This window comes from Coloeus monedula (assembly GCF_965178545.1).
Source record: "Coloeus monedula genome assembly, chromosome: 16".
NCBI lineage: Eukaryota > Metazoa > Chordata > Aves > Passeriformes > Corvidae > Coloeus > Coloeus monedula.
Genome location: NC_138796.1, coordinates 14,447,640 through 14,462,912, shown reverse-complemented (window position 1 = coordinate 14,462,912; position 15,273 = coordinate 14,447,640). Strand labels below are relative to the sequence as shown.

Genomic DNA, 15,273 nt, shown 5'->3' with positions numbered 1-15,273 from the left:
GTCCAGAAGTGCCTGATCTTCCTGTTTCAGCAAGAACACTGTCAAACAGTCATGTGAAGCAACAAGCAGCCTTATATTCTGAGGGGTTTTGTGCCTACCTGCAGACACACTGATCTGGACTGAGGCTGCTTTGTTCTTCAAACCACTGATACTCTGCAGTTCTGCTTTTTTGTTACTCAGTCTTCAAGAAACCCTTTTGGGTCAGGGCATCTGTGCTGATACAGCTGCAGTTGTGTCTGTTAACTGGAAGGGTAGTAACAAAAGGAGGACTTGGCTTGGGAAACAATTCTTTGACTGGGATGAAAGCATCGCTTCCAACAAGATTTTCTTTGGCATGATCCCTGTATTTTTCTGCAGATTAGCTGAACTAATTGTTTCCTATTTGTGACCCAAGAATTGTTTCAGCAAAACCTCTCTGCTCTGTGGATTTGTTCACAGGAGAAATGGAAGACTGAATTTCAGCTGCATGCACTGGCAGCGGATGTTCATGGGTTTCCTTCATTCACCCACTTATTCCTTTTATTGTTCTTTCTCTTGAAAGCCCAAGACAAACAGATTCAGCAGTTCCTCTTTGTCTAAGACTTACTATAATCATTATCAAGTGGCAGAGTCCCCACTTCCTCCATCAAATACCAGACATGGTGTTTTCTACTTGATCTTGTGTGCTTCATTACCTAGAAGAAAAGCAAGCTCCAAAACCTGATGTGCAGGGACAAAGCTTGCTGCTGAAATAGGGAGAACTAGTGTAGGGAACCTTTTGTTGGTCTAAGAAAATTAGGGTTTTGTGGGCTATGGAGTTTCCTGGGGAATCCTTCTCAAAGGTCAGAAGTAGAGTGGGCTACAAATGGTTTATGCTGTCACTTAAACCTGATTTTCTTTAAATGTGGTGTGCAGGATTTGGTCAGTAGTTCTGCAGACAGCATTGAACTATTTCTTCTGTTACCTCCCCAGTATAATCCTAATGTTCCTATATTCTATTTATAAGTGGTTTTAAGGGCTCCTTTTCCTTAGGTAGCTTGGAATTTGGTGAGCTTTCCTGTGGTAACCTGTTTTCACAGTGCATAATCAAAGTGATTCTTGGGACAGTTGCTTCTTTGCCCATGAGACTAATTTAGGCTGCAAATCATATGGACTTCAGCACTTTTTCAGTCCCATATCTGCTCCTGCTAAGGGACTCATTGCAAGCTGTGGATATGTTTAATTTTGAACATCAGGTTTCTACATTTGTCTGGGAAGGTAGAAAAGCTACTTAATCTGTGCTGAATAATTGACGTGTTAAAGAGGCTGTTTCTCTTCTGCACTGTTACGAGCTGTGCCCTAGACTGAAGATCTCTGTGGGTTTGCAGCTGTCAGGCAGAGCTCAGGCCTTGGTGCAGAAGTTTGTCCCTAAAGAATGGGTGCTGGAAGTAAACCATTGGATTTTAAAGCTAATACAACCCAGTGTCATGCTGTGGTAACTCTCGTTCTCTTCAGTAGCCATGATGCAACCCAGATTTAGGTGACCCTTACTAGGAGAAAACTATACACAACTTGCTCTGGGAATTTTCTGTGTGGAAGGAATATCACTTGGAGAGACAAAGGACTAACTTAGGCTTGGAAAATCAGCTCCACCTGTTGCTGTAATGCATGGAGACAGTCATAGAATTTTGATTGTCTTCTCCCATTGGACTTCTCTTTTTGTTAGGGACAAGAAACTAGGATTGAAGTGTATAAAACCTATAATATGAAAATATAACCTGTATTATGAAATTGTAGCACTAAACAAGCTGGAATTCATAGAATCATAGATTGGTGTGGTTTGGAAGGGATCTTAAAGAATTCCACTCTGAGTAAGAGGTGTAAGAGTAGTAAGAGCTCGTTGCTGTTGGAATTACGGTCTCTCTAATAAACAGTATTTTGAATGGCTCGTTATTTAAACTCCTGTTTGTGTAAGTGTTTTAACAGAGGAACCTTTCAATCCATTCACGTTGCTCCAGCATTAGAAATGTTTGAGAATGCTGCAGGGAGTGGTGCAATAACCCTTGCAGCTCAGTGAACAGTTTTGTGATACTCAAATCATTGTACAAGATTAAGATCAGAGCTGCGGCTCACAGGCACAATGCTGAACTCTCCGCTTTTCTCTCAGTCCCAGATGCAAACCCAGGTCCAGCAAGTGGGAATCGTCCCGACGCAGGCCATGGCCACTGGGCCCACAGCAGACCCCGAGAAGCGCAAACTGATCCAGCAGCAGCTGGTTTTGCTGCTCCACGCTCACAAGTGTCAGCGGCGCGAGCAGGCCAACGGCGAGGTGCGCGCCTGCGCCCTCCCGCACTGCCGCACCATGAAGAACGTCCTCAACCACATGACGCACTGCCAGGCTGGCAAGGCCTGCCAAGGTGAGGCCTCTCTGCTCTCTCTGTCCCCAGCCTATCTCTTCTCGTCCAGAGGGTCCCTGTGCCTGGTGCAAGGCAGTGCCAGAACTGGCTCTGTGGTTAAACTGCTCCCAGCTCTCATCTCTCTGCAGTTTCCAGTTCAGAAAACAGAGTGCAATATTTGCCCTCCTCAAGGAGGATGGTGCCAGTGTAGCCTTGCGAGCATCTTCTTCATCTCCTCTGTTATATTGAGTGTGATATCCACCATGTCTTTGTCTTAAATTTTAGTACTAGTTTCCTTCATTTGCACTGGGATCACAAAACATTTTAATTGCGTTTAGTTGTATATACAGTATTGCAGTATTTGCCTTTTGGAGGTAGGAAGGTGTCAGTGTAGCCTTGCAAGCATCCTTTTCATCTCTGTTGTATAAGGAGGGTGTAGTGTCCACCATGTCTTTGTCTTAAATTTTAGTACTGATTTCCTTCAGTTGCTGGTGGATCACAAAAAAAATTAGCTGTTTGCGGTTTTAGTATTGCTTGTGAAAGAGAAAGAGTAGAGTTACTCTAAAAAATGAAATAATTCAAAACCAATTAACCAAGGAGTGACTCTTAACTCTTGCTTTCCCTTGCTGCAGTTGCTCATTGTGCATCTTCGAGACAAATCATCTCCCACTGGAAGAATTGTACTCGGCACGACTGTCCCGTGTGCCTTCCTCTGAAAAATGCCAGTGACAAAAGAAACCAACAACGTAAGTACTTCTCTTACTGCTGGCACCAGTAAAACTGTTAAACCAAAGTTGATCACGTGTGCAGTGGAGGAATAAACTCTTGACAGTATCCCAACAAACTTAGTAGCTGTTAACAATCTTGTATAAGGATAGATATAGCAGTGAATTCCCATTTCTGATCATTGAATGCAATTTATTACTTAAATACACAATAATTGGGAAAGTCTGAGCTCAAGCACACATCTTTTTTAAATGGTGTGGTAACTTCTAACTGGTGTTTCATTGTGAGGCAGGTCAATAGATTCCAGTTATGAGGCAGTTTTGGATGTAGGTAGGGGCTTGGGAAGGAGATAAGCTACTTGATTGTTTTTCCTGCTGCTAGAAACAACTTAAATCAACGTGCTAATGATTTAAAATAATCAAAAATGTTTGAAAAAACAATTCTCCCATGCAAAAAGCTCTGGGTGCCTTAATCATTAAGTGTATTTAACACTGGTATAGATTAGCTGAAGTTCTGCAGATCATGCCTGGTTTTTATAATAGCTGAGCTGTTGCTGATCATTGGGGCCAATCCATTTGTAGTTTATTTCTTCTTCCCTCTTGCTCTGAAACAGAAAATCTGAACTTATGTTGGTAGGTTTGCTTCTCATCAAGTCCTTTGAAAAGATGCCAGGGTGGAACATTTTACAGCATCAATGTAAAGTTCTAGAAGCCTTAAGTAATGTTATGCCTAAGTATATTTAAATAAGGGTTAAGATGTGGAAAATAGCTGCAGGACTTGCAAAACTTGTACATTAGAATTGGATTGGAAGCATTCTGCTGATTTCCAGTTAAGCTGAGACTGCAGTGGGGGAACACCAGTAAGCCTTGGAGGATGGAGAGTTGCTCCTAGGTTAGATGGGATTAAGGCAGGGGGGAGCGTAGCTGCTAAAACGATCAAAATTATCCACTGAGCATGTTCTCTTTATGGTTTTAGGAGGGGTTTTCCTCCTCCAAAACTGAAGAAACTGTAACGATAGAGCTACTTGGAGGTCAGGATTTTGTTTTTATTTTACCAAACTTCTCCTTGATAAACAAGATAAATTTTGTACTTTGAAAGTAGTAATTTGTTGCAAGTGTTTAGTTTGGCCCTCAAAAAATATGTTTTGCTTTTTAATATGACATGGTCCATTTGTGCTTAACATCCTTATTACACAGTTGTTATCAAAGTGCTAACAACATCTACCAGAACAGAATTGTATTTTTCAATACAAGCTGCTTTACAAAAGTAGTTTGTGCACTATTTGTTTTGTTGTTCATACAGCTGATCAAAAGAGAACAAAAACTTGAACATAAACAGTCCTTAAAAATAATTTTACTATGGGATCAAATAGGATATTGTCTGACTGCAACAGAATTATAGTGGATAAGTGTAGAATTTGTCTCTCTTGTTGCATATGGAGGGAGATAAATATGAAATCCCCCTCTTCTGTTCAGTTAATCAATAATCCAGTGGTGCAGGGTTCTTTGTCCTGGATTATGTCTCTGAGTCATACATGTAACACCTCACGGTTTGCTGGCAGGTGAAAGAAGAACACTAAAAGTACTTGTTTACATATATTATAAAAGATACCCCTTTTTGGGCATTCAGGAAGGTTTCTGAAATGATTTACATTAATATGCACATTTTAAAATGTTGTGCCTGCTCAGGTGAAAACTAACCAGAGTTGGGTTAGTTTTAGACTGGAAGAAAATGTTGTCTTTTTTGAGAATAAATCATAGTAGCTTCTACTAAATTGGGAGGAGGAGGAGGGAGTCTACATTTGGCAGAATACAGAGAACATTCAGAAAGGGGAAAAGGAATGAGAAGTGTGGTGACCCTCCTTCCTGTGCCCATCCCTGTTTTCCTGTTGTTATTTCAGTCCTGGTGTGTCCATGCTGGGCTTTCAAGCAGCTCATTCAAAGGGTGCCCACCTTTTAGAACATTCTGCAGCTGAGCACTGCTGAACCATTGCAGTGTGGTGCCTCCCTTCCATGTGCAGTCATTCCTGTGCTTTTGTGGCTTTCTGTTCCTCCTCCTTGGGGATCTGCAAGTCCTGGAAAGTCCTGGGGTTTAGATTATTGCCATGGAGCTGTTTCTGTACAGGTCTTTCAGTGTTGAGATTTTTTGCAAAGAACATTGTGCAGGGTTTCCTTTGTATTGCCTTTTTTATTTATTTTAAAGTAGTCTTGAACTATATTTTACTATAATGCTTGATAGTGACCTGACTTGTTAAAAGGACACATTGGGACAAATTTAAAATTCTTCCACATGGTTCTTATAGTGTGTCCCATTTACCTCTGAGGGGGTAGGGGAAACTGGAAAACAAATATTATTTTGCACATAGTAAAACATTAAGCTTTTCTTTTGAATAAGCAGGTGATTCCTGTGTTTTGAAGTAATGGCTTGAAATTTGGTTGAAATATTTTGGGGTTGAAGGCTTGTTTTTGTTAGGAAGTACTTCTTGCTCCCTGCTGGGCCCACCACAATATGAGTTACAAAATTTTGCAAACAGTTGTTGATATATTTCCTAGCTGCGTCAATTATTTTTTTGAAGATTCATCTTGTCATGCACGTGCTTGAGGTCCTTAATTCTTCCATTCCTGGCCTGGGCAGGTATATTGTGCCACAGCTCCTGGATCTGCTCCCATTTGTAATGTCCTGGGCCATCCCCATGCAGTGCTTGGTGTGCGTCATTCCAGGACCAGGGGACGCTGGAAAACCCCTGGGATCCACGCTCAGACAATTGAGGCCGGAAAGTGGAGTTGTGAACTTGGAGCTGGTCTCCTCTGTAACTTTCCTTGTAGGAAAATTTTAAACAAAATGCAGCAAGGAGAAAGCTGGATTAAGAAAAATTAAACTTGAGACAATTAATCTTCACCTAAAAGTGTGATTTTAGAGATGACAGAGACAGAAATTCTGGAGTATGTGAAGTCAGGGATGAAAGAGTAGGAGTCGTATGAGGGAAATGGAAGTAGGACCAGGGTCTAGCTGGCTGAGGTAGCAGGTTATTGAATACGGGTGGAAAATGGAAGAGGACCTGAATATAGAGCATTTGGGAACCAATCCTTTGCAGAGAAGGAAGGAGTGAGTACATCCATGCAGGGGGAAACGTGTCCAGGAGGAGGAGGCAGCAACTTCTTCAGTGGAGTCTGCTTCCTGTGAAAACAAATGAAATCCAGCTCGTTCAAGTCTTGCTGTCAGTAGCTGTAAGATCTACAAAAAAATATGTCTCTTGTTTTTTCAATTGCTGGAAATCATATAATGGTGATGCATCAGTTATCCCATGGAGGCACATGATGGATGGTTAGTCTATGGATAAAGGAGTTCCATTGACTGCCTGATACAATGCTGCACTGAAGGCTTATGATTTAATGCTTAACTTAAATAAAAATTAAAATGGCATTGGTGAAGTTTAAAACTGGCACTTCCTGCTTCAAGTTCTTCATAAAATCTTCACCCCGTGATTTGATTCAAGTACAGCCTTTAATTAAATGATTGTGTACCCTTACCTTCATGTACCTGCCTAATGCTGAGTGCAGGACAAGCTCGTGCTGAGGTGAGTCAAGGGCACCAGCACAAATTTTGCTCCAGCCACTTTGAGATGAGCAGAATGAGGAGTTGCAGAACAGAACAAATCTCAATTAAAGAATTTGGAAGCAAAATCAAACATTTAAACCAGCGTGGCTAAATTTAAACCAGCTCATATCTTCTTGTCTGAGGTGATGAGACGGAATTGCTGAAGGATTTTGGTTTAACAACTGCCAGCTGTTCTAACAGACAATTCTGTCTCAAATGCTACTTTCTTTTTGCATCTTAATTGTTAGTATTACCTTCTTTCTAGCTTATTGATCTAATCCTTAGTGTTTAGGAATTTAAAATTCTCAAAAATGGTTTAACATGTTGCACTGGAGTGGTCAGGTTAGAGAAGTGCTGGGCATTCATACTTAAAATAGCATTAGGGATCTGTGTTTAAAATAAATTTTAATTAGCTGGAGGGGCTTCCCCCTAGAATACATGAGTGCAGTGTCATTAAACAGCATTACCTGAGACAGGAATCCTGCAGGTCAGCTGCTGTTTGATGGTTTTGATGCCTTCTGGGGCATCGGAGTGTCACCAAGGCTGCTCAGGAAGTTCTGGGGCTGCTTAACTTGTGCTCGTTTGAACCTTCCCTCCCCAAGTACATAAACACAAGTGACACTGTAACACTGGGACACACAGGGCCAGTTGTCTTTACAGCATTTAGAATGTGAATTACAGAGCTCACTTCACTCTTGTAACTTCTGTCGTGGGCTCCTCAATGTCTGAAGCATCAGTTAAGAAAAGTAAATTGCAGTAGACATTGCTTCACATAGCAGTGGCCTAATGTGTCTGTTCCAGGGCTGTATTTATTTTAGTCGACTTTATTTCCTGCAGTATCTGTCACAGAAGGAACAGCATTTGCACCTGGGTTTCTCCAGAGTGGAAATTTAATACTCTCTGCCTCCATCTTCTTGTTTGACAGATAATGTCATGCCTTCATGTAAAACCAGTGAACAAACAGACAAGAAAAACTCCTTCAAAAACAGATTCCTGATGTTGGGAAATAGTCAGAACAGGATCCTATTGAGCTGTGAAGTGTAGAAAAGCTGAGGCCAAATAGTCTAAAACTGTTCTAACACAGGGGCTGAACTTACGCTTTGTAGTAACTGATGCTGCTGCCAAAGCTCAGCCCAGAGCCGTGGGCTGGAGGTGCTGGACTTCTCCAAGTGAGCTTAAAGCCAAGCTTGCAGTCTCAGACAATCAGTGGTCTTTTCCCCAAGAGAATGTGAGGGATGGTGGAAGGCTGGGCTCTCCACAATGGGATGGCCAGAAGCCTTTCTCTAGTTCCCAATATTGGCATCACCTGTGGGAATTCTGCCATCTCCACACTTCCAGCCAGCACTGAAAGCGGATTGGGGGTGTTTTGTCCTAATTTTTCTGGTGGAATATCATCCTCTAACAAGCTGGAATTCCTATTAGCTCCTGAAACAATCTGTGCTGTCACAGCAGCCTCTGAAGCCTTTTGAATTCCAGGGTGCCACAAGTTTTGTGCTGTTTAATGTTCCTATTCCTTGGCTTGCAGTAGTGTAGAGGCATCTTTCTCCTAGATTTTGTGATTACAGAGTAGTACGTGCAAGTCCAATGAGGAATTCATATAGTTGCTCTTTAATATGTCTTTTTTTTTTTTCTTTTTAATTAAGCTGATAGGATCTTAATCAGCTTCTGTCTTTGTTTTTAAATTCTCTTGGAAGTGATCAGTGAGTTCAAAAGTTATTGTGAGTGTGTCCACAGAGTGTAAGTATACATAAGCCTTAATTTCCATGGTAATCCCAGCTTTTAAAACACTGCAGATTGTCCTTTGGGGAAAAAAAGGATGTTTTTTGTGGGGCTGCTTATTCAGGAGAGGGAGATATCTGAGTATATTTATTAGTAGTTCTTTGGCAAATGAGATCAAATTGATTTCTCATCTGGAGAGGGAAAAGTCTGGACTGTGCAATGTGTGTGTTTTCTCTTGGGTGGAAGCTGGAAGCTTATGTATCTCTCTCAGTGATTCAGTTTCCATAGTGGGTAAGGATTTAAGAAAGCCTGGATAATGCTGTTAATGTCTCAGAAGGCTTGTTTTCATGACTTTTTTATCTAACCACGTGCCCCTCCTAATATTTCCATAGAACAGTTATTGTTGCCTATATTAAGAGCCATTACTGTTGCTAAGTTTAGCTCACACATTTGTAATGCACATTACGTACTTAATTACCTGAGGGGGAAAATGTAAAGGAAGTGTTACTTCTACCAGAGTCTTGGTTATCAAAATGCAGTGTCTTTGTGCTGAAGGTTGTACTCCATGGGTCATTCACAATGGAACATGGTATTACTTAGAATTGCAGCTAAAATGAGAACCAGAAAGCAAAATTTTACTCACTTCTGGATTAAGTAAATACTACTTTACCCTCTTTTTTCCATTTCTGTCTACAATGCAAATGACTCTTCCATACGTCTGCATGGTGGGAGAGGTTGGTTGGTTGTGGTAGCCATATAGGTTAATGAATATCTAAACATTATCTAAATTATTGACCAGGGTTGCACCCCTTTCTGACTCTCCAACTTATTTTAGATTTTGCCAGTACAGTCTGAAACTCATCAGGATTTTTCATAGCTCTGAGTAACTTGGGGTTTAAGGTAGTTTGGCCTTCAGACGATTCATCTGGTGACTGCTCGCAATGAAAATTTCTACCAACAGATCTTCAGTATTACCTTTGTGTCCAAGGACACAGTGTTTCTGCTGAACTCAGGATCTCTGTTCTGGAGCCAAATATTTTGACCTAAAATGGGATTGATGGGAAAGAGGGAAGTAGAGGAATTAAATTTTTTTCCCCTTAGTTTACTGTCCCTAAGCATGAAAATCCTATTTAGCCTTGTATAGGAGCCTATACTATATATCTCTTACAAGTAATTATGGGCTTATCCGCCTGAAATTTACAGCACTTCTCTTTAGACTGCATGGATTAATAGCCAGGGTGGGTTCTGTCCTGTAGAATCAAGGGCTGAGTTTTCCCACTTGGCATCTCGGGTGTTGTTCTGTCCTCTGGCAGAAAAATGTCTGTACCATAGAATATGTGCATGTTCTGGTGACTCTCGGCATGACTGGTTTTACTCCTTATCCTCATCGAGTTTTAATTTTCTCTTATCCTTTCTCTTTTCTATAGCCCTTTTAGGGTCTCCAGCTGGTGGAATCCAGAATTCCATTGGTTCTGTCGGCACGGGCCAGCAGAACACTCCATCGCTAAGTAATCCCAATCCAATTGACCCCAGCTCCATGCAACGAGCCTACGCTGCCCTTGGGCTGCCATATGGCAACCAGCCCCAAACACAGCTGCAGCCCCAGGTCCAAGGCCAGCAGCCAGCACAGCCTCAGGCTCACCAGCAAATGAGGACCATTAATGCACTGGGTAGGTGCAGAAAAGACCAAGAAAAAACAATGTTAAAATAACTGATGTTGCATTTTTAGGGCAGTCTGGTATTTTGTTTGGTCAGAGTAGTGACTGTCTGTTCATGTTGTTTAGTGAGTTAAAAATACACTATTTATATACACTGCCGTTCATTTACATTTGAATATTTAAAAGTTTTTAATATAGTGCTTTTGCCAAATAGCAGGAGTTTCAGTTTCTTTTAAAACATAGCCCATAGCTCATTCTCTGAGGTGATGAGACAGAATTGCTGAAGGATTTTGGTTTAACAATTGTTACCTGTTCTAACAGACAATTCTATCACAAATACTACCTTTTTTTTTGCATCTTAATTGCTAGTGTTACCTTCTTTATAGCTTATTGATCTAATCTTAAGAGTTTATGAATTTAAAATTTTAATAGACTCGTTTTTGTAAGTAACTTAAATAGCCATGTATGTGCAGTACAGCAGGTATTATTATAAAAATACTTAAACTGATAAATTGCTTCTTTTGTTAGCCAGATGGGTCAGTAAAGTGTAATTTTGTCATATTATTGTCAAAATTGTGACCTGTGTACCAATGATGTTTAATTTTGTCCCAAAGGAGCCAACCAGATGAACCTTCCCGCAGGAGGAATAACAACAGACCAGCAACCGGGTCTAATTTCTGAAACTGCTCTTCCAACATCCCTTGGGACAAATAAGTAATGCACACATTTTCATTCTTGCTCAATTAAACATTTATTTACATGCTTATGAATGTAAATAAAGAGCATGCTTTAAAAACTGATTGTATTGGCATGGAGATGGTCAGTCACGTGTAGAGCTCTGCTCTTCTTTCCTGTTTCAGTTCCAGAGCTGCTGCTTTGTGCCTCCTGAGAGCCCAACAGTATTTAATAGTTTTAAATGAAGTCCCAAAGGAAGAATAATTTGTATTTTTAAGTTCATAGTTGTGATGCTTTACCATTCACACTGTGAATGTGCCTTGTAAACTCCTGAGCTTTGCTGCTTCAGGGGTTGCAGTTTGTTGATGCCAAAATTTCACTTAAGAGAATGTTTGATGCAATAGCTGAAAGTGGTGAAAGCAACAACTCAAAGATTATTTCAGGCATCAAATCTACGACAAAACTCTGCATTCTGGTACTCTAACAGTCCTTTTTCTTTTTACTTTAGCCCACTAATGAATGATGGCACAAACTCTGGCAATGTTGGAAACCTCAGCTCAATGCCAACGGCTGCACCTCCTTCGAGTACCGGGGTAAGGAAAGCATGGCATGAACATGTCACTCAGGACCTGCGCAATCATTTAGTGCATAAACTGTAAGTATTCACCAAGGCTGCCTTTTTCCTCAATGTTTTTAAATAATTTCAGTACAGTAGTTCTTCTATTAAGCTGAAAATTACCAGTAGTGGTTCTCAGGTGCTGGGCCACTCAGGATGAGTTACCTTTAACCCTCCTCTTCAGTTCGTTCTTCATGCTCATTAAGGAGTGGGCATGGAAGTAGTTTCTATTGCTAGTAAATTTGCTCTGCTGTGGTGAACAGTTATTTAGACTCCCGACTGTTAAACCTCACTTTATTTTCATCATTGAATTTGCTTTAATCTTGTGCGAAATAGTAAAGTTTTTTTTTTTAACCATTTTGATACGCTTTTACATACCTGGTGTGTAAGGGAGCATCCAGGGTGATTATCATAAAGCTGTATTGATTTTTGTGTTTCTCTCAGGATTTTTTTCTATTATTGTTTCTCCATCCTTGCAGTGTCCAAGCCATCTTCCCCACTCCTGATCCAGCAGCACTGAAGGATCGCCGCATGGAGAACTTGGTGGCTTATGCCAGGAAAGTGGAAGGAGACATGTATGAATCTGCTAATAGTAGGGTATGTTGCTTCACTCCAACATGTTAAAGAACAGTAGCATCACAGATCTTAGAAGTGTAAAGAAAACCACAGAGAATCATTTCACTGCCCTCTTCATGGGGAAAGTCGTGTTTTCAGTCTGTGACGGTGTTTGTGTAGTCCCAGACCATGTGATTCATGTCACTCCAAGCTAATTCACCCCCCTCACCTCTAGACACCATCACATCCATCCCTGCTTGCATCCTCCTGAAGGTGTGATTGACATGCAGGAAGCTTGGAGAACAGCTTGCAGTTCTTGATGTTTCCCTTTCTGACTTCCTCCCTTTTTGGAATTCTGTATAAGCAGCAGTTATAAAATTTTCTTAGGGCCTCTTTACCACTGGAGGTTTTCTCTAGGACCCAGTGCTGTTCTGCTTTCCTTCCACCTGTACTGATGGAATTAGTTCTCCTCTACTCTGCAGCACCAGGAGTGGTTGGGCTAAGACATAAGAAGCCAGTTTTCCTGCTTTGTGGGTGGGAAAAAAAACAGAATTCCTCTTGTAGTTTGTGATTTTTGCTCTGTCTGCACAGAGATGTCAGTTCAAATCTCTCTTACTTGGAGGGAGCAAACCCCTGTTGATTGACAGGCTGAGGATATGACATGGTGGTAATTCTATCCTAAAGGAGCCACTCCCTGAAGTTTTTCATTGGGAAAAGACAACATTATTCATGCCAGTAGTAACAGCCAGTGAGATCCTACCCGATGAGAAACTTGAGATCCTTTCTTAAGCAAGAGAGGAGTATCTAAAGAGAGTAGTTAGTGGCATTTCAGGTGATAATCAGATGATCCAGTCAGACACTTCTGCCCCTCTCAGCCCATCTCCAGGAAGAGCTTGGGGTGGAAAGGGAGCTTTTATTTCCTAGAGGTAAATAGGCAATGGCCGTACTTATAGTGCTGCTGCTGTGTCAGTGTTGGTCAGTGACCACATTGTATCCTCCTTGTAGCTACCAAGAGGTTATTTACGAGGAAGACTTGGGTGTGCTCACACTTGGTTACCCTGGCAGCTTTAGAGACCAGTTTTAAATAGAAGGTGGATTTCATGGTCACACCTGGGTGTCTAAATACCTTCTCAGGAAGGAATAGTGTAGTAAAACTCCTGACTGTAAAATTAAATGCCTTCTGACAGACAAACACTCAGAAGTATCTTCTCCTCACCCCTCAAAACAGCTGTCAGAGCCTCATGGCCAGAAGCTTCCATTATTGGAATTCTTCTAATGTATTTGGCTCCAAGCAGCAAACTTGGAAGAAGGGAGTAGTAATTCAGAATGTGTTAACAATGCCACGAGGAATTACATCTTTCTTTTTGAGGAGCTTCCGTTCTACTTTGACACTGAAAAACATATCAGTAAGAGGCACTGTAAGGAGCTTAATGCTGTTCTAGCAGTGTGTGCTCCTTGTGAACACAGCCTTTTCAGGAGTCTTTGCAGTGGGAAAGCAGCACGATATCAAATTTACAAATAGGAAGTTACAACTGAAGTGGCTTGAGCAGCAGAAGGGGAGGGGCTGTAAAGCTTTTAAACTGGACAGCAGAAAGTGTCTGCACTGATTTTTGAGAAACTCTGAGAAGTGACCTAGAAAACAAAGCTTTATATATTGCATGACTGGACTTCCTTAACAAGGCTGCTGAGGAACACCTATCTCATATTAAGTTTTCTGAAATTAATTCAATCCTGCTGTAATAACAAATTCTGGTTTCGATGAAAATTGAATAAAAACAAAATGATTGTGGGCAAGCATCACTCAACCTGTGCTCTGTGTAACCCTGGGTTCTAAGAGCATGGTGACCCCACAAAAGAAATGTAGACTTGAGGGTTTGTGGGAGTTTTTTTGCCTTTAACAGGTGCATAATCTCATGCACTTGGCAGATGTGTGTCCAGCAATTCCTGACAAGCAAAATTGTCTACATGGTGTGCACTGTGACTGTCTTATTGGATCTGTTGTCAGTGTGGGTTGAGTAAAATGGATTTTTCATCTTCTACAGATGTAGTGTTTACTTGTCTGTGCCTGTGGACTATTTTTCACTGAATTTTCTCCATTCCTTTGAGGTTTTGTCTGGTTTTGTTTATCCTTTGCCATGATTGTTGATAGACTCTTTAGGAAAAGAGCAGTTCCTTTCTTTATGTAAAAATTGATCTGTCCTTAACATCTGTCTCCTGAAAGTTTATTCAGTGTAACAGTGTGCTGGGAATATCTTTTTCTTTTGTCTGTGGATTAGTGGAAATGTTTATTATGAAAATAACATTCAAAAATCATTAACACTTAGAAACTAAAGCACAGCTTCTTGGGTTTTGCTGAAGCAACAGAGAACCTCCAGCCTTCTCCTTTGTCTGCTAATTTACTCAGAGTAGGTATGAAGGGTAGCCATAAAGCAAGTGTGATTTCTGGAAGCTTTTTTTCCCCCTTTTCTGCATTACAGCAGCAATGTTAAAGCTGTCTTAATTTACCAGGATTCTGAAAATAAATATTTCTTTTTCAATTAGGCAGGTGTATACATTAAAAAACAAAACAAAAACCCCAACCTAAAACCAGATGATGCTATTCGAGTAGACTGAATGAGTTTTGCTGCTGCTGATTACTCTTTTTCCCCCCCCTTTTAGGATGAATACTATCATTTATTAGCAGAGAAAATCTATAAGATACAAAAGGAGCTGGAAGAGAAGCGGAGGTCTCGTCTCCATAAACAAGGGATGTTGGGGAACCAACCAGCCTTACAGACCCCCGGGCCCCAGCCCCCAGGGATTCCCCAGGTGGCTGCTGCCATGGGCCAGGCACAGCCCGTCAGGCCACCCAGTAAGTGCTGCTGGAGCTGCCCTTGCTTCTCAGGAATCTTTGGACTCAAGCTAATCCTGAGGTTGTGTTTAAAATTGGTTTTGCTGACTATTCTTGTGTTGTGTTGCAGATGGGCCTATGTCCATGCCAACCGTGCCTATCAGTCGTATGCAGGTTTCTCAAGGTATCTGTTTTCCTCTCTAAATGCAATTTGTGGGCTCAAAATAATTGTTGGGGGGAAAAGTTGATCTTATGTTGGGGTTTTTTGGTGTTGGGATGGAGGAACTACTGGGTCTGCCCTTTTTCACCATCATTCTTTGTCATTGCTCTGTGTGTCAGTGCAGTGTTAACAATAAGGATTCAGCACTTTGCTGGGGATTGGGAATTAATTTAGTGCTTCCAAAGAGAGGACAGCTCAAGCAAGAATGCTGTGGATATTCTCTTTTAAAACACTGTAAAGGGGGAAGGATGTTGGCATGTTTTCATCAGTTAATTAGCCAAAAATACACCTGTAGCTGGAAACACAGCACATTAGTCCTAAAA

General features: G+C 41.1%; 1 protein-coding gene across 6 annotated transcripts in view; it reads left to right on the top strand.

Annotated features, from left to right (window-relative positions):
* CREBBP (CREB binding lysine acetyltransferase) overlaps positions 1-15,273 on the top strand; it is a 96,373-nt gene that overhangs the window by 46,832 nt on the left and 34,268 nt on the right. For all 6 annotated transcript variants that reach the window (XM_082292131.1, XM_082292130.1, XM_082292129.1 and 3 more), the window contains 8 exons: positions 2,126-2,375; positions 2,987-3,100; positions 9,824-10,066; positions 10,669-10,768; positions 11,238-11,384; positions 11,825-11,942; positions 14,559-14,751; positions 14,861-14,914. In XM_082292131.1, the coding sequence (XP_082148257.1) occupies positions 2,126-2,375; positions 2,987-3,100; positions 9,824-10,066; positions 10,669-10,768; positions 11,238-11,384; positions 11,825-11,942; positions 14,559-14,751; positions 14,861-14,914 (1,219 nt within the window). The remainder of the gene's footprint in view (positions 1-2,125; positions 2,376-2,986; positions 3,101-9,823; positions 10,067-10,668; positions 10,769-11,237; positions 11,385-11,824; positions 11,943-14,558; positions 14,752-14,860; positions 14,915-15,273) is intronic.